The sequence below is a fragment of the Chionomys nivalis genome, chromosome X (assembly GCF_950005125.1).
Source record: "Chionomys nivalis chromosome X, mChiNiv1.1, whole genome shotgun sequence".
In the NCBI taxonomy this organism is placed as follows: Eukaryota; Metazoa; Chordata; class Mammalia; order Rodentia; family Cricetidae; genus Chionomys; species Chionomys nivalis.
In genome coordinates, this window is record NC_080112.1 from 5,829,284 (window position 1) to 5,848,361 (window position 19,078).

At 39.6% G+C, this 19,078-nt stretch overlaps 1 protein-coding gene across 2 annotated transcripts in view; it reads right to left on the minus strand.

Annotated features, from left to right (window-relative positions):
• The window catches only part of Aff2 (ALF transcription elongation factor 2), a 563,721-nt gene that overhangs the window by 42,363 nt on the left and 502,280 nt on the right, over positions 1 to 19,078 (minus strand). For both annotated transcript variants that reach the window (XM_057759263.1, XM_057759262.1), the window contains exons 9-11: positions 10,964 to 11,111; positions 7,853 to 8,863; positions 3,758 to 3,876 (exon numbers count right to left, since the gene is read on the minus strand). In XM_057759263.1, the coding sequence (XP_057615246.1) occupies positions 3,758 to 3,876; positions 7,853 to 8,863; positions 10,964 to 11,111 (1,278 nt within the window). The remainder of the gene's footprint in view (positions 1 to 3,757; positions 3,877 to 7,852; positions 8,864 to 10,963; positions 11,112 to 19,078) is intronic.

Consider the following 19,078-nt stretch of genomic DNA (forward strand, 5'->3'; position numbering starts at 1 on the left):
CTCACATTGCTTTATTTGGAAATTTTGCCACTTTGCTGCTCTTTTCAGCTGATGTAACGTAATGATTCTTTACCTTATGTGAATATATGTCTATAAACACAGAAAATGCATAGAATTAGAAAGAATTTCACTACATACATATGAAGATACATGCATACATACATATATAAGACTCATGTCTTAGAAGCAAAACCCATGACCAATGTAGATATTTAATGAATGCTATCTTATATGATATGATATCTGAAACTTATCAAGATTGGTGTCAATTAGATTTTTTTCTATAGAAAACACCATGTAGATGTCAATCCTTCCATTTTTCAGGATATTTCCTATTAAGACTTAACCAAACAATCTAGCAATGAATGGCAAATAAATGATACATTTCATATTTGAAAAGATATACTGCGCTTATACACTAAAAAATAAATTACACACCAAAGACTAATGTAAAACATTGATTGTAAAATGCTGTATCTCAATGCTAAGGAATAAACATCCACTCACCTTAAATTGTTAAATTGAAGTACAGATGTAATATGCTTCAAAAAAGTCCGCTTAAAATATTCTTTGATGATACCGACAAGAGACATTTGTAATACTAAAAGTACCCCTGTGCTTTTAAAGTGATTTATCTGCCCATTAAATGGGCACCATCAAACAGACTGAGACTTCAAATAAAACAGAACAACTAAAATCTTAAGCTAGCTGCCTTACATGGTAATTGGGTCATGGATTTTCATTTTAGTTACTGTCTTGGACTAATCAATGAAGATGACTTGAATTTTAATCTTCTCTTAGGCAACTAATATTGCACTGTGCAGCCATTTACTTTTCATGATTATTGACTGCAATTTTCAATGGCAAATTAAGTCAACAAGAATTTATGTTTTCCTCTTGGTCAATTTCAGTCAGTGTCTAGATTTACAGATTTGCTATATCTCAGAGCAACAAATCAAGGATGAACAAGCATTCAGGTAGTCTGATTTCCTGAAAGAAAAATAAGCACAAGGTCCATGTTCCCTTTTACTGTCATAAGGATTTGGCTACTATAATAGTACATGCTCTCTTCCTCATCTTTTCTCTCATAAATGCAATCCTATTTTATGGCTATGTAGTGAACCATGTAAACAGTAAAAATGTTTCTGCCATTATCTTAAATGACTAAAATTAATATAAAATACTTCCTAATTATTTTTAAGATTTCTTTGAAATGTTAGCCATTTTAACACAGTTGTGATGCCAGATAAAATGATAGTGAACAAATGGATCAGGAATTTTTTTGTTTAGATTTCTTTATGTGCATCAGTATTTTTCCATTTATATATGTGTGTGATAGTGCCTGTGGAAGTCTGAAGAAGGTGTTGGATTACCTGAAACTAGAGTTACAGGAGTTTGTGTGTTACCATGTAGGTGCTAGGAACCAAACCCAGATCCTCTCCAATAGCAACAAGCACTCTGGACCACTCTCTAGCTGTGGATCAAGATTCTTATACATGAAGAAATTCCACCAACAATAGAACACATAAATTAAACTAATTATGGTAGTACATGAGCTTTGGAGATATGTGTGTATGTACATACACACATAAGTAAACTATTGCTGTGATCTCTACAGGAAGTGACTCATTATTTGTAATCATCCCCTCCACTTGAGCTGACTGAGAAGGTAGTGAGGTTTCAAAATGAAGAGCTGTTTTTGAGAGGTAATTGGTCTTAAATTGGATGTCAGCACTTTCCCATCTGTTACTGACCTGACAAATGGAGAAACAGTCCATTTTGTGCAGTAAGGTACCAGTGTCTTAGTCCTTTTTTCATCTACCCAGTAGCAAACTATAACTGTTGAATATTTAATAATCTCATTGACAAAAGACATCCAGGGAACCTTTTCTAAGAAAGCTCTCACTGTGATAGTTTTCAACCACAAAAGGATTTTTTTTCATACTTTTGTTTTTATTTAAATAGAATACAAGAGGGCAGTAGATCAGGAAGAAAGAATATTACCATGGCTTTGTCAAGTTCTAAATGTGACGAAGTATTCAAAAGAATGTTCATAAGGTTGATGGGGTAACTTGAGTTGTTATAATCAGACATAACATCTCCTTTCTGGGTTTAACAAGTGGATTTAGAAAAGTGAGCACTTTTCTCTTAGGAGTTTCTAAGGATCTAGAGTGAAGGGTCAAAGAACAAGGTAACAAATAAAGCTTGCTAGAGGGTTCACAAAAGAAGACCCTTAAGACTCCAATCTGCCTCATCCTTCTTCATTTCCAAGGATTTGATGCTGTCAACAAACATAAGACTCTGTTGAAGGTCCTATCTGAGTGATAAATACTGCTCCCAGAGAAATAGTAATTTTCCATTTAGTGTTAAGAGCAGAGTGCATACAAAACCTCTGCTATAAAATACTTTTTCTTAATTGAGATTTACTTTACTTTGATAATGACTCTTCCATAAAATAGAGCAACAATTCACTGGGTTGCTTAGTAAGGCATTGAAGATGTGGCAATATCCCACTGCTCTGGCCTCTATGTTTTATGTGTAGGTAGTCTGAACTGGGCCCAGCTTGGGAACTGAGGAGGTGTTGCACCACCACTATGTTGTTTCATTCTGGAAGAAAGACTAGGAATGATTATGTTGACCATCAAGATCTCTGTTTTCTCATCCACCTGGTTACCCTGAGCAAAATGAACCCAGGTTGCCATCACTGGGTTTTATTTTCTGTGTACTCTGTTAATGAATATTGTAGAGACAGACTCTACGAAAGAGTACATATATATGTCACAAACAGTAATTGGTTTTCAGAGTGGGGGCGGGCATCTTAGGGATCAAATGTTGTTATGTAGAGCAGATTTAGCAAAAAGGACTCTGTTTTTGCCTTTTATTTCAAAACAAGATGCCAGACCCATGCAAGCTAATAACTTCTTCCCAACATTTTATCTGTGCCAGATTGATGCTGTAGCACTGATGTTAAACAGTAATCTGGGAGATCAATTGTTAGCAGCACTTGTCCAGATTGTCTCTCTGCTTTGGGCTGCTAATAGACTCCAAAACTGGTCTTTGAAGGGAGTAATCTCCAATGTTGAATGAATTTATTGCAATAATTACACAGACAGAATGTCTTGAGTAGCTGTCACAATTGTTAGTTAAGTGAAATTTATAAAACAGAAAGAACTCATTCACAATACTTGCTAGACACAAAGGGTTAGCCTTTCTGGAGAAGGATGATGTTCTTTGACTGGGAAAAGGACAAGGAAGCCTCCTGCTTGATTTTGGAAATTTGCCAAAGAGAAAGAAGGGAGAGAAGGGGCCAGTTGGTTAGAATCAGCATACTCATCTCTACCAGGCTTTTCTTAACACAGAATTGCCCTCCATGGGGGTAGAGCACAATTTCCCAAGCATGTCATTCTCCTGGCCTCTGTGGAGTTGGGTTGCAAGTACTGGTCTTCCAGATTTGTATTAACATCAGGAAATGGCATTTAACGAGGCATCATATCAAGATTAAGGGAAATTGTCTAGTCATCATCAGAACTAAATCCTGGCCAAAAGCACATTGACCTGATTAAGATGATATACATTTTTCTGATATTTTCTCTTGTTAATTCACTTTTTTATTTTTATTTTTTGTTTGGCAAAAATCACTCTTGATTCTAGTTAGACAGTATAATGGAACAAGAAGATCCCAATATGTTCAAATATGATTTTTTTAAAGTCAAAACACTCATACAAGCATCATCACACTGAAACAGGGAAAACTTACTCTCTAGTGTTGGGAGGCTTATGGGGTGGGGCTGGTGAAATGCAAGGAGGAAGCAAGCAGATAGTGTTGTCCTCCAGGCGTTGTTTCTTCTCAGGGATTTTCTCTGCAGCTTCTGTTGGCTTTTACAGGGGAAAAATATACAGAGCTTGAAATACACCACACATTCAGACAAGCATGTTTCACACATTTGAAAAAATGGACAAGAGAGTTTGCTTCTATTTAAACTTCTAGATTAGATTGGGGAGTTAAATGAGTACTTGTGATCAGACAGAAATGTAATCAACCTTCCCTAGTCTAGTCCTACCAAGAGGTTGGCACATAAGAGGGTTAAACTTCACTGTAAATCTCTGATTAATGATTGTGTAGCATAGGAACCTCCTAATGAAAGTGAAAAGAATTTATTGTTTTCAATGCTTCTCTCATCCACTGTGCCTTTACAAAGTGATAGTTAGATTCCCCATGGGAAACCTTATTTTCTCTGAGGAGTGGATATGGGTTGGTGTGGGGGAAAGGTGGGAGGAGGTGACGGGAGGTGGGAGGAGGGAAGGGCGTGGGAACTGGGATAGGCATGTAAAATGAAAAAAAGACTGTTTTAAAATACTTTAAAATTAAAAAAAAAAGAACAATAGAAGTCACCACAGTTATATAACTGAAAAAAAAAAAACAAGGTTAGTTTGGAAATGAACATTGTAATCCCAACATTGTACAAATCCTGTTTAAATAGCATAGGGCCTGAAGGTGACCTAGAAAGGCTGTCTATAAAATCAACAATATGCAAGGGAATGTCCATCTGTAAAATGTGTCCTTCGCTGTTAAATGTGTTCACTCTTACTCTACTGCTGGCATCAAGAAGAGAGAAGACTCTGGGGCAGGTCATGGGCCTCACACTTCTACTCACTGTTGTGGAATTCTTTTCCAGGACAAGTTCCTGCATGACTCTCTAATGAGCACTGGGCTTCTCTGAGCCTGGAAGCCTCTCCTCAGGACTCACCTGCCCTGATAGCATTGCTCTGCCTCTTACTGATCAATCCCCTTTAGCCAGTCAGTCTCTACAGCTTCCCTTGACTCCTGTCTTTCCATTTCCCTGGCACTCCCTGCTTCCTTACCACTTTCCTGTCTTCTTGTGTCCCTGTCACCTGGGAAGTAGGCCCCCTCTGTCCAAGCCTTCTACAACTTTTACCCCTTTCAGAAATTGACTGTCTCCTAGTGATGCCCAGTGTCCCGCCCCTCCTCCACCTCCTAGTCACTGCCTCTATCCCAGGAATCCCCAGGCTTTCGGTACCATCCATTCTACTCATACTTTTCTGCCCACTCTTCTAGAGTTCTTTGACTTAGAGTGTCAGAAATGCCCCGTCTCAAAGTATTTTCTTACACTCCAGGACACTAGCCTCTTAATCTGCTCCTCTCTACAGCTGTTTTTAGTATACTATTTGCTGGCCTCAAAGTACTTACAACCTCAAATTTGAAACTAGACACCTGGTGTTCCCAGTAACACAACTTCTTGTCTCCTAACAACCCTGCCTCCTAGGATTCCCTGTCCCTCAGGTCTCCTCTGAGCCCCTATTCCTCTGGTCCTCAACACTGCCCTGTCTCTGAGCACTCCCCATCCCTGAGCACTCTCCTGTCCCTGAGCACTCCCCATCCCTGAGCACTCTCCTGTCCCTGAGCACTCCCCATCCCTGAGCACTCTCCTGTCCCTGAGCACTGCCCTGTCCCTGAGCATTCCACATCCCTGAGCACTGTCCTGTATGTGAGCACTCCCCGTCCCTGAGGACTCCCCATCCTTGAAAACTTCCCATCCCTGAGTACTCCCCTGTTCCTGAGCACTGCCCAGTACCTGAGCACTTCCCATCCCTGAGAACTCCCCATCCCTGAGCACTCCCTGTCCTGAGCACTCCCCTGTTCATGAGCACTGCCATGTCCCTGAGCCACTCCAACCCTGGGCACTCCCAATCCCTGAGTACTCCCCATCCCTGAGCAATCCCAGTCCCTGAGAACTCCCTGTCTCTGAGCACTCCCAGTCCCTGAGCACTCCCTATCCCTGACACTTCCCGTCTTTTAGCACTCCCCATCCCTGAGCACTCCCTGTCCCTGAGCACTCCCCATCCCTGAGCAATCCCTGTCCCTGAGCACTCCCCATCCCTGAGCACTCCCCGTCCCTGAGCACTCCCTGTCCCTGAGCATTCCCCAACCCTGAGCACTGTCCTGTCCTTGAGCACTTCCTGTCCCTGAGCACTCCCTGTCCTTGAGCACTCTCTGTCACTGAGCACTCCCCAGTCCCTGACACTCCCCATGCCTGAGCACTCTCCTGTCCTTGAGTACGGTCCTGTTCCTGAGCACTTCCCATCCCTGAGCACTCCCCATCCCTAAGAACTCCCCATCCTTGAACATTCCCCAACCCTGAGCATTGTTCTCTTCCTGAGGACTTCTTGTCCCTGAGCACTTTCCATCTCTGAGTACTCCCCATCCCTGAGCACTCCCTGTCCCTGAGCACTCTCCATCCCTGAGCACTTCCATGTCCCTGAGCACTGTCCTGTACCTGAGCACTTCCCATCCCTGAGCACTCCTTGTCCCTGACCATTCCCAAACCCTTAGCACTGTCCTGTCCCTGAGCACTCCCTGTCCTTGAGCACTCCCCAGTCCCTGAGTACTCCCCATCCTTGATCACTGCCCATCCCTGAGCACTCCCTGTCCCTGAGAACTCCCCAATCTTGAGCACTGTCCTCTCCCTGAGCACTGTCTTCGAGTGCCTTGTTTAGTAAGTCGCTATTGTCTACAGGTCTTCTCTTAACAAAATGAGCAATGACCAAGCTCAAGACATCCTCCTCGAGAGAAACAGAGGGAAAACAGAAAGGATTAGGAGGTGTACTTCTACCTACTATGGTGCTTACTATTAGCAAAATAGCACCACAAGAAGACTTGATTCTGAAAACTTAACCCAAAATATAGAGGTAAATAAGAAAGAGTTTATTAGCCATAAACTCATATCTAGACATATTGTAATTGGTAAAAGTCACTTTGTATTTCTCCTTCTGGTGACCCTATTTAGGCCTAGAATTGAAACCAAAGCATGTTTAGGTGAGATTTTCACAGAGTAATCCTTCAAACAGGTCAGTAATCCTAGAAGGCTATCTAAAGCCTTCCTGTGCCAGATGCCAGGATGCCCCAACATAGTTGACTCATTAGTGCATTGATGTTTCCAGAGAAATGAACAAGTGCAGAAGATGCACTTGGCCATTGTAGGCAGACGGGCCCCCTGCTGATGCTGGCATGGGAAACTGTAACACATAATATAGGAGCTACTTGCACTGGGAGCAACTTAAGGAGCTGACTTCTGGGACTGGCTACCTTGGGGAACATGCTTCTTTGTAATCTCATTTCTTATATGTCATTATTTCTCATATTTCTTAACAGCTATCTTTGCCAATGGTTCCCGTCATACCTTGATCATCCCTAACACTGTTGTCATATGCCAAGCATAAAATTTCTTAGAAAATGTCATTTCCTTTACCAAAGCTTGTGGTCCCCTGCCATTGGTCTCCTTAAAAACAAGACTACAGATAAAGTTAGACTCTTCTCACAGCCACCTGGCAGACTCTGTGGAGATATTTTGTTTGTGATATAACAAATAAAGCTTGCCTGAGGCAGAGTACAGAGCTAAGCCAGTAGAGGCCAGGCAGTGGTGGCACACAGCTTTAATCCCAGCACTCAAAAGGCTGAGGCACATAGAGGAATCTCTGTGAGTTCAAGGCCAGTCTAGACTACAAGAGATCATCCAATCTAAAAGGGAAACAGAGCCACGCAGTGGCTCACACCTTTAATCCCAGACTAGGGAGGTGGACACAGGAAAGGGATATGGCTGGGGAGAGAGAGGACTATAAGGCAGGAGAAGACAAGAGCTCAGAACATTCATTCTGAGGATTCCTGGAGACAGGATCTTGCCCACTTTGGTCTGAGGATTGGTAAACCGTCTCTCTAAGAGGCTGGCTGCACTGCTTGTCCGATCTTTCAGCATTTACCCCAATATCTAACACTGGGTTTCGAATTTTAAGACCATTTAGAATTTGCACAACAAGCCTCCAGTGGGCAACTCACCTTGTGCTTACGCTTGCCCTTAGGGACTGGCTTTTCCACAGCGGTGGCAGCAGTCTGACGCTTGGGTTTTGAGGCAGTCTCCTTGTGCTCTGTCTTGGCAGGTGTTGCTGGTACTGTGTTTTGGCCAGGTACTCTCGAAAGTAAGTCAAGGTCAATCTTCACCCAGAGGTTTTTCGGATTTTCGTGTTCCCGTAGTGGGGACAAAAGCTCAGTTTGCATGGCAGGAGGAGGTGAAAAAGCTGTTTCCTCATTGCTAGTGGATAAGCTGCTGCTGCTGCTGCTACTGGTGGTCAAGGTGCTAAGGGTCAGGCTGGCACTGGACGGATCCTTGGATTTGGAAGTGTGATTTCTGGGGGCAACGCAAGGAGGCAGTACTTTGATCTGCAGGGTCTCTTCCTGGTCTGTGTTGGAGTCAGATGTAGATGAATCTGTTTCAATGAATTCCCGGGACTTTGGTACAATCTTTCCAGGCCCTCTATACTTCTTCTTCTCAGTGGCCAAAGAGGCGTGGGGTCTTGGTTCTTTCCTAGGGACTGGTTTATGGGCGGTGACTTTGTTGCGGCTTCGTGGTGGGTCAGGAAGCTCTCCACTTTCTTTTTCTTTGGGAGTGCTGCTGGTAATATTTGGTTTGGGCCAGGTAAACTCCTCAAAGCTGGTGTTTTTCTCAACCTTTTTGGGCTGTTTCCTCCCAATTGTCCTTTGAGAAACTGTATCAATTGATGTTGACAACTTATGCTTCAAAGCCTTTGTTTCTGGGGTTTTCTGAGTGGGCCTAGGTCGAGCCTTCTCCCTAATGAGGCCAAGGAGAGGCCTTTCTTTGGGTCCAGCCACAGTCTGGCTGGGGTTTGGTTTCACTTTGACCTGGACTTCCACTGGTTGTATTATTGGAGGAGGCAGAGAAATGGTCTCCATGGGTGTCTCATTTTGGCCACAAATAAATGACTTGTTCTGGGATGTGACTTTGTTCAGCCATTTGTCTAGCTGCCATTTGTTGGTGGAGGGTGGCTCAGGCTGCAGAATGAGAAACAGTAACAAGTATGAATTTTGCATCAGTGAATACTTTAGGGGGACTTTCTGTGTAGTGACTATTTGCTTATAAAATGTCGGATGATGTGGGCTAGGAATGTAGTTAGCAGAATAATTGCCTAGCATGCATGAAATCCTGGGGTTCATTCTTAGAACCATATAAACCAGGTGTGGCTCTGGAGGAGGAGCAAATCTTCAAGGATATTTTGGAGTATATATCAATTTTGGGCTTGTGGCTATTTTTTGAGACCTTGTAAACAAAAACAAACAAACAGATGACCTTGAATATTAAGTGACAATCCACATGTACACACACACACACACCATCATCATCATCATCATCATCATCATTGAGAAACATACTTTCAGAGAAGATTGAAAGAGTGATTTGGTTTCTACTTGCATCTGACTAGATAAAAGCCATTCAGCTACAAATCAACCAAAGTCTGTTTTTTTAACATCAGTTTCTATTGTCCTTTTGAAAATATTCTCTACTCTAGCTACAGAGTAGTTCTTCTCAAGGAGATGCTTAAGACTGTAGCCCAGGGTTCCTGAGAGAGAACTCTGTTCCCAAAGTCTTTTGCTAAGAACCATTGATCAACCTATTACCAGGAGACAGAGGTAATGGTGTCTAATCCTGAAAAGAAATCTAAGTTTTTTTCAAGCATGTTCAGAAGGAAAAACTTTCCATCTTCAGAAATACTAGGATCTACTACACAGTGCTGTCATTCATTGAAAATAACACTATCTTTGTGTTTTTACTGTAGGATTAAAAAAAATTGACTCCCTCAAACCACCACACTTTCCTAAATACATGAGCAACAATCAATTTATGGGGTTGTGTATGTGTAGATATTAGCATTCACTATTAAGCAATAGAAATGGTATATTCAATGCAGGCTCTTGATACTCAACTCTGAATTCTACCAGTTTAAATAAAAATCCATAATTTTTATTAGACTATCTCTTCTTCTGAAAGCCACCAATCATGTGGCACCAGTAAATAGAGGATGGCAGAATTAAAAATAATTAAGTAGCTGTGATCCCAGCCTATAGAAGATAATAGCATGTAAGTATGAAGGGAACTATATGAGCTGCTATTCTTAGTAGTGTAGTAGCTCCAGGGCTAAAACTAACTCTGGCAGCTTACTGACCTGGGTTTCAGTCCCAGCTTTACTATTGCATAAATGAGAGCTTGGGGGTAGTTTTGGTTTAACTTCTCATAAACATACATTGTCACCTATAAAATGGACTATAGTAAGAGAGAATAAATACAGTATCGGTTGTTAGCAAGAGGAACTGAGAAAATGTAAGTCAAGTGTCGAACACAGCATTTGCTCTTTTTAACAGCAATAAAATGACTACTGACTCCTCTTTTTGGTTATTGAAAAAGAAATGTATAAAGATCCAGGAGATGAATTTCCTTGTTGTACCATATGCAGACTCGGGAAGCCAAAGCACTTATCCTCAACTCATAGAGGATGGGAAGGGAAAAACCTAATTCTTCTGTTTTAAAGTTAATTGTTATGGTGTTCTGTGGTGCTAGGCTAAACATTTCATGACTTATTATCAGACATATGGTGTGAATTGAAATAAGGAGCATCTAACTACTTGAGCACTGTTTTACCTTTATGTAAAGACATATTTCTCAAGTCTTCCTTATTTAGGATCCATTTATCACTTTAATGAATTAAAAATAGAGTTAAGGGTAGGAATCTTCGGACCCAGAAGTGGGTCATAACTGGCTTTGTTTCTTCACTTAAAAAATTCATTGTAAGCTTCATTATTAATGTACTGGTTCTTTTTTGTAGGAGGAGGCTGGAGGCTTAGACTAGCTAAGTGACTCTCACAGAAAATCAGACATACAGCAAGCAATCTGTACAACACAAATTGAAGCACACAGAATGAATCTATGTATGTTAGGACATATACAGATATGTGCTTTAGAGAAATAATCTCATCACGGCTCTGGCTATGTTTCTGAAGTAGCTACTGTACTCCAATACTTAGACTGGTGATATAGGTGGCATGCTGCCTGAGGCTCAGCACATAGATGGATGTTGGTGCCTTGACAACTTCACTCACCTCTGGAGTGGCCACTCGAGGAGCATCATTGGACTCACTGTCAGTAGTGCTGCTTTCAGTGTCTGAGTCTGATTCTGAACTGCTCTCTGACTCACTGGAGCTGCCAGACCCCACCGCAGGTGGAGGCTGTGGTGTGGTCAAGAGTGGGCTGAAAGAAAAATGACATCATTTATTGCCTCATCTGGTCTCAGACTAGAAAGAAACAGCCCCATTCAACATAAAGACTTATTAGTGTGTGAGCTGAAGGCAGAGTAGAACACAGGATCCCCATCCATCAGAGACAAAATATAGGGCACCAGGAGTCCAGTGGCAGGGCCAACATCAAAGGTTTGTTTGGAACGGCAGCACTTTGACCCTTCACAGTTTCTTTTCTCCCAGGAAAGCCTCCCCACCATCATATTCCACATGGAAACTTTCAGCAGAGATTTCATACCTTATGGATACAGACTAGAACCTGAAACTTAGATGTTTAAATTTCCCATTTATTTCAGCTAATATTCCATTTTTATTGTTATCTTACTGATATTCCTAAATTCTTGGAGTATTGTAGACAAGTTCTGTCATTCAGTCCCAAATAAACATATGGAGGCTTATATTAATTATAAACTATTCACCTATTGTTCAAGCTTATTACTAATTACCACTTACAACTTAAACTAACCCATAATTCTTATCTATGTTTAAGCATGTGGCATGATACCTTTCCTCAATAAGGCATTCTCATCTTGCTTCTTCTGTGTCTGACTGGAGACTGTGTCTCAGCCTTTCCTCTTTCCAGCATTTTCCTAGTCTGATTGCTTCACCAATACTTCCTGCCTGGCTACTGGTTAATCACTGTCTCATTAAGCCAATATGAGTGATAATTCTCTACAGTGTACAAGAGCATTATCCAACAGCAGAGTATAGTCCAGTGTAGTCATATTTCTAAGAACTGATAACTTCAGTTTTCCTTTTAGTGGAGGAAATTAAGGCCCAGGGTCAAGGAGGGACTTCATTAGACCTCATGGCGGAGACTACCATCTGGCACTATGGTACCCTAGCTCCTTTAAAGCAGCTAGGCTCAGTCCATATTATTCCAAGGGTCTGTGGGATACAGGAGTAAAGAAATGAGAAAATGTACTTCTTTGTGTTCTTCACTCTCATTTTTGTAAATGCTTTGAAACTTTTATCAAGGATGTAAGACAACTATCTCCAATGATTGATTTTTAAATGTGTAAAGCTGATCAAACAAAATATTTGAAGAGTTACACCATCTGCTACTCTGCCCTTGTTGGGAATCAGCTCTTCATTACCAATCATTGACTCTCTGTGCACTGCACTGAATCAACAGTCTTAGAGCATTCTGGGCCACAACAGGGATTTTCTGTCTCTTTGCCTTTTGTTTCTTTGGATTGAGTTCTGCTCTTCTTTCTATTATGAACTCTACAGAAAAAAATCCATAAAACAAAAAACAACAACTGCAAAAACAAAAACAAACAAACTTTGAGGAGGGTTTTCATCTTTGTGAATATTTTTAACCCTGGCTTCCTTCGGAGATCAATTGGGGCTAGCACATTTTGCTTGTGATAATAAGTCTGGTCCCCCCTTTTGCTTGTCACCCCACCCCTGTGCTTCTCAGCTCACACACTACTGCAATTTTCGTGGCTTTTTCTGAGGCAAAAAGTTCAAACAAGAGGCCATGCCCTAACCTTGGGGGCCACCTAATTCTCTGGCTCATCTTCAAACCTAAGATAAAGACATTTCAAGAATTCTCTTGTGCAGGACTCTAGAAGCATAGACCTTTATTCATTGCCTGAAGCTATAGCGGTTCATGCCCCATCCCACACCCTCAGCAGAGTTCTTCTCCAACACTGTGGCTCTCATCACTGGGATGAAGATTTCCTTCCCTGCTGCTAGGGAAGAAATGAGATCCTTTTATGGCAGCATGGGTTCCTCATCAGCCACCATTCAACACAAGAGAACCCTTTTCACCACTTATAACTTCAATCCCTAAAGTGTGGTCCTTTAATCTCCTAGGTTTTCTTTCATAGAACAAAGGCTCATCTTAAATTGCTAGCTGCCAAGTAAATGCTATCCACAAGCACTTTCTCTGCCAAATACACCAAGAGATTAGACGAAAGCACAAGAAATGGGGGACTATATCTGTTGGGAAAATGTGTATAAATTTCTCTTACAAGGAAAGAGAGGAAGCCTGTATTTGGTGCTTGTATTTCTCTACTTTTCTTTGCAGAACTCTTTTTAAGTGCCAGTGATAACTCCATACTTATGCAAAGTACCCTTTAAATTGAATCAATTGTTTTTATCTTTAGTTACTAAAGACTAAGAAAATATATCTAAGTGAGACTAATCCAGAGATTAAGCAAATTTGGCCTCAATTTTTCTCATGCAAACTTTCAATTATAATTTAACACATTTGAAATGCTGAGAATACCGGGTGGTGAATTGAGGTGTTAAAAATCCAATATGGATCAAAGATTATTATTTACCCGTAAAAGACTGTTTCCTAATATTCATTTGTGCATGCGTTTGTTTGTGGCTTCTTGTAAGAAGTTAGTCATTCTGATATTATCAACTTAAAACAGGCTCTGGATTTACTTTGGGATATTTCTGGATAGAGTTCCTATTTACTAGATTATTTTTTGGAATTTCTGTAAGAAAACAAAGTGACCACTGAGTTTATGCCTTCAAGATAAAAGCACTAGCATGATACACATAAAGCACAGATATTTTACTTAGCAGATTCAATTTATTCCTCTAAACTAACTCAGAATGAAAGCTTCACAGGATTAATAGGAAACTGTGGGAACATGTGTGTTTAATGTAAGTGTCCTTTATGCAAAGTCATTCTGAGGGACAAATGCATATGGTAAATACAAGATATATATATATATATATATATATCCCATCAAACCCCTTAATGAAACAATAACAGTAACCTTTGCAGTGTACTTTACATTAGTTTAGGTCAGGGGTGGCATCACAGGAATGTGTCTCAAACTTAAAGAAAAGTTCTAGAACTTTCTAGTTTCAGACACATAATTAAGAGATCACGGACATGCATAAAAACCAATGCACCCAGTCTGCTAAGTAATGGAAGCAATATAAGTAAGTCTAAGCTTCACTTTCTATGGTGATGGCTGGGATTGTTCCCAGGAACAAAATAAAGCAAAAACAGAAATACTTGTCTTGACATACAAGTTTTCAAAAGCAGAACAAATATCAACATTAAAATAATTGGTTCATGCCCTTATTCTTGTCTTGAATCCACTGTGGAACTTTTAAGTTGGCAAAGCATCACTGCATTTTACTTTTAGTTATTTGCCTAAACCTGTTAGCTGGTCAGCTAAATTCCCACTTCTGCTACATTCATTTTCATATGTCATTTATTTTTAAAATGTATACTAAAGTGACTTCGAATGAATTCAACCAATGCAACACTTAATTCAGCATAGGAGAGGAAGGATTAATGCATAATTTATATATCTTCATTCACCAAGTCTACATTAAAATTATTTCCCACACACCATTTACTCTTATATTTAAATAAACTACATTTCTAAGGAATGCTAGTGGTTTCAATGTGCGATATTAAGATCACTGTCATTTAGTATATGAAACTAATGTCCCCACACTCTGTACTCTATGACTTAAACTCTACTGGAATATAACTTCTCAAAGGACACACATGTTCAAAGTCAACAGTTGAGTCTTTTCATAGATAAGCTTTGCTACTGTATTCATCAGTGACTCAGCCTTACTGAATGAAGCAAAGCCTCATTTTAATTCCAAGTTCATTCATTTTGAATTTTACAAATGCAGCCCAGACTAGAAGGATAATTCAAGGCACAGAGGAGAGATCATAGCATGTCACTGGGAGTGAAATTTCAGAGGGAATTAAAATGACTTCTTTTGACAGAGTTTTCTCTGGTCTAAGGATCTTGAGGAGGCTGGGAGAAATTATGGACTTTAGAGATGATCTTCCCATTGCATGTTATATTCTAGATATTACTACACTTATGAATGTATAGACTAAATATTTCCAGAAACAACTGGGATTGAGTTGTGACACTATAATTAATGAGTAGATGCAAGAAAAGCAAAGCGGCTGGAAACAATATAGAAGAAACTAGGACTATTTGATGGAAGAAGACGTGGGGGAAGAAAGGTGGATGGATTATAAAACTAATGACAGCATTTAAGCAAACTGAAGGTCTATCCTCTGGGAAAGGGAGTTACATGCAGAATACCCTCCAAGATAATATAAGTCTAATAATCTAGACATTTACTCAAGAATAGTTCCCTTCAAAATTTTTAACAATTTTTTTTCCAAATGTTGAAGGGAAATACCACCTGCAAATCAGTGACCAGGTAGCAAAATGACTGTGAAGACTGTAATAGTAAGATTGCAAGTACGGGTTTGTAGTAGAGTTGGATGGTGTTTAAGATATCTTCTCACTCAAAGGTTATAATCCTTTGACAACTAAATTGTATAGGAGATTTTAAGGGAGGGTATGTACTAGTTATAGGAGAAAGTAGGAGAAAGCATTGATTTCATTCAATCTGCTTAAAGCAGGTCTAAGATGAGCTGCTCTCAATAGCACTTTATCACTCACATAGCTCTTGTTAAACTCTAGGCTACTAAAACATGTATTCCTGAAAGGCTATTTTATGACTTAAGCTTTTCATTAATTCAAATTAACATTTTTCAGAAAACCAAACATTTGCCAAATATTCTTTAAGTCTGCACCTAATTTAACTGCAAGTTCTTTTCCTTAGGAGTAAAGAAAATTTATGGATTAGGCAGTTTACTTGTTCAAATATGTTTACATCAGAAAGAAAATTCTGCATTCTAGAATAGGTAATATATTTGTAATGACAAACAGAAATGGAAAATTTTGACAAGAAAGTCTTTGAGATACTGAAATTGGCAACACATACCAAAAGACCCAGCACTTGCCAATGACATGTAGCATCAGATATGTTTCAGAATAGATGCGCATTAGATTTTTCTTTTAGTTGAGACTTATGCAAATTTTGACATGGTAGTTTCATAATTTTATAAGGACTACATGCTTGTCTACATAATTTAGAGTAATTTTATATTTGTGTTCATGATTAAATTATGAAGAGATCTCTACCTGATCTTTCCTCTATTCCCCTCAAATGTTACTTTATAAATTCTTTTTATAAATTTTAGTTTATAAAACTCAGTTTATAAAACTACAGGAACACATTTGCTTCACCACGCTACGTCCTTCTGAACCCTGGACCTTTTCCAGCCAAATGTGTGAGAAGAAACCACTTTCTGTCACTATTAAGAAGTTTGAATCTTCCTGTGTTTCTTCCAGGATCCTTGTAATCCATTTGTCCAGTGGAAAGTCTGTCAAGAACTGAAAACAATATAGACACTAAGCAGAAGTATACTGTATGACAGAGATAAAAGGCAGAGCAAGAGAAAATGGGATAACCCTTAGCACCCTTAAAGGCAAAATACCTTATCTGCTAATATCATGAGCAATAAAATATTGAGTATTTTTTGAAAATGCTCTGATACTATTGGTGAGCAGTCAATTACTGTCCACTTGTGACCTGTGCCATATTCTGATACAGCTTCAATGATACAAAATATGTATGTACACAATATTTGCCTTGCTAACTTGTCCCTGTGTATGAAATGATGTGTGATTCACTCCTATGTACTCATTCATTTTCATGAACCACTTATTGTATGCTACACTTTTTAAAGCTATGAATGACTGAAGAGGCCTGTGGTTGGCAGAATAATAACTGACTCCCAATTACATCCACATCCTTCTCCTTGGAGTCAGTGATTATGTTAACTTAAGTAGTCAAAGGGATTTTGCATGTATCAACAGATTAAAGATCTTGAGATATTGGGTTATCCAGAGGGGTCTGATTTGATCACAACCATCTTTCCAAGAGAAAGAAGAGTGCAGAAGAGTGAATGATGCTGATAGAATGTGAGAAGGATAGGACCCACTGGCTTTGAGATGAAGGAAGGTCAAGGAATTTAGCAGCTTCTAAGAGCTGGGAATCATCCTCATTTTAGAGCCACTAAGAAAACTGGAGATGGTATATAGATCGCATAACACAAATGAGCAGGAAACTATCTCCCTTGTAGTCTTCAGAAAGGAATGCAACTCATGTCTTGATTGAGTGCGTTTTGACCTCTAGAACTATAAGATAACAAGTTTATATTGTTTGAAGGGGTAAATCTGCCAGGGTATCATTAAACCAATCTTTTGAAACTTTCAGAAGTGAAAATGACTGATTTCTCACACTTTTTGAACCCCACTGGCAGAGTCTGTTTCTCCTTGCTTACCTGAACCTTTATCTTACTTAAGTGATAGTAATGAACAATTGTGGTAATGGCTTTTCATAATTTCATTTGTTTAACATCAGTCAGATATGAACTGTGGTTTTAGTGGACTGACCAGACCAAGATCCTTGGGATTTTCTTGCCTGGGCCCATTTTCAGTCCAGTTAAATAACTACATCTCCTCTGATGGCTTCAGAAAGATGATATTGTTATAACCATGAAGATACCAGATTCTGATTGGATAACAGAGTATCTGATCTAGTTTTGAACAGCACATTGGGCACTTTATCATTATGTTACCTTATGCCAGACATTCAACATAGAAGTTTCACTTGTCTTAATCTGCATTTAGCGATAATACATTACACAGATTTTTAATGAAGACAATATGGTCACTCAGGTTGTATAATTCCTTTAACCAGTATATCTCAGACTTTATTGTGCATGGGAATCACCTAGAGAGCTGGTTAGAATTCCAGTTCTATTTAAGGAAGCCTGGGGCAGGGTTTGATTTCTCTATTTTTAATGCAATCCCAATGATATTCATACTGCTGGTGGACTCCACTGATAGTAGCAAGGCTAAAGTCTACACAGGGACAATCAAGAAATAAGCCAATAGAAGAAAAAGAAAATAATAAGCCACATATTTGGAATTAAAGACTAAAATATAATTTGATATCAAGTCTGCATTTCCCATAATAATTTTCTCCACTTTCTTTAATAACAAAACGTGGGCTTCTCTCTGTCATTTTAAAATTATATATGGTAAAACTTAAGCTTTTGAGTTAGAGTCTATGTGTGTGGATGCATACATGCATGTGGATGTGTGAGACCTATGTGTGCACATGTGGAGGCTTGAGATCGACACTGGGTGGCTTCCATTGCTCTCAACTTTATTTTTGAAGACAGGGTCTCTCACTGAACCTGAAGCTGATTTATTTAGCTAGACTGATTAGCCTGGGTAGGAGGTTTTAGGGATCTCTCTATTGTCCCCTCCCCAACCCCTGCATGGTTGCCTAAGCACTGGGGTTGCAGGTACATACTGTGTGCTATAGTAGCCAGCTTTTTAATGTAGGTGCTATCGATCCAAACTCAGGTTCTTCTGCTTGTATACCAAGTACTTTATTTGCCAAGCCATCTTTCTAACCTCTCTTTATTTTCCTACATCCCCCTTTAAGCTTTCTTTAAGTAATCATTCTGGAAGAGTTTATATTAGACACCTGGTAAGCAGGGAGTTTAGTTTAAAACTTTCTTGATGCCTTTATCTGCACCAATAATTAATTACCCAAGTGCATGATTCTTCCATTTGACATTCTCTAAGGATTGCTAATTAATAAGGTTCAGAAATGAGATACTTGTGTCTCAACAAAAATTTGCGTGAAAACAGATTGTATTGATGACTATTTCTAGGAACCTTGTTTAATCCATAATGGAAGTGCTAGTTATGGGTACAACTTTCTGAACATGTACTCTGTACCAGGAATTGGGTTAGTCAAATTTTCTCTCCACCTCTTCTTTTAATGTGTATGCCAGCACTTAGCTATTATCCCTCTTCCATTTACAGCTATGAAAACTGATGCTCAGCACACAACAATGACAGGATGAATAACACTTTAAATGCTTTAGAAACTGAACATTCAGTTTCAAAGAAAAAGAAAACAAAGACAGTGAATTCTGCCTCACTGTGAGATGTCACTGCAGAAGATGCTGGGGAGGCTGGCTAGTGTTTGCAATGGGATATTTCATTTTGAAAGCATCAATATTTGTGTGGCACT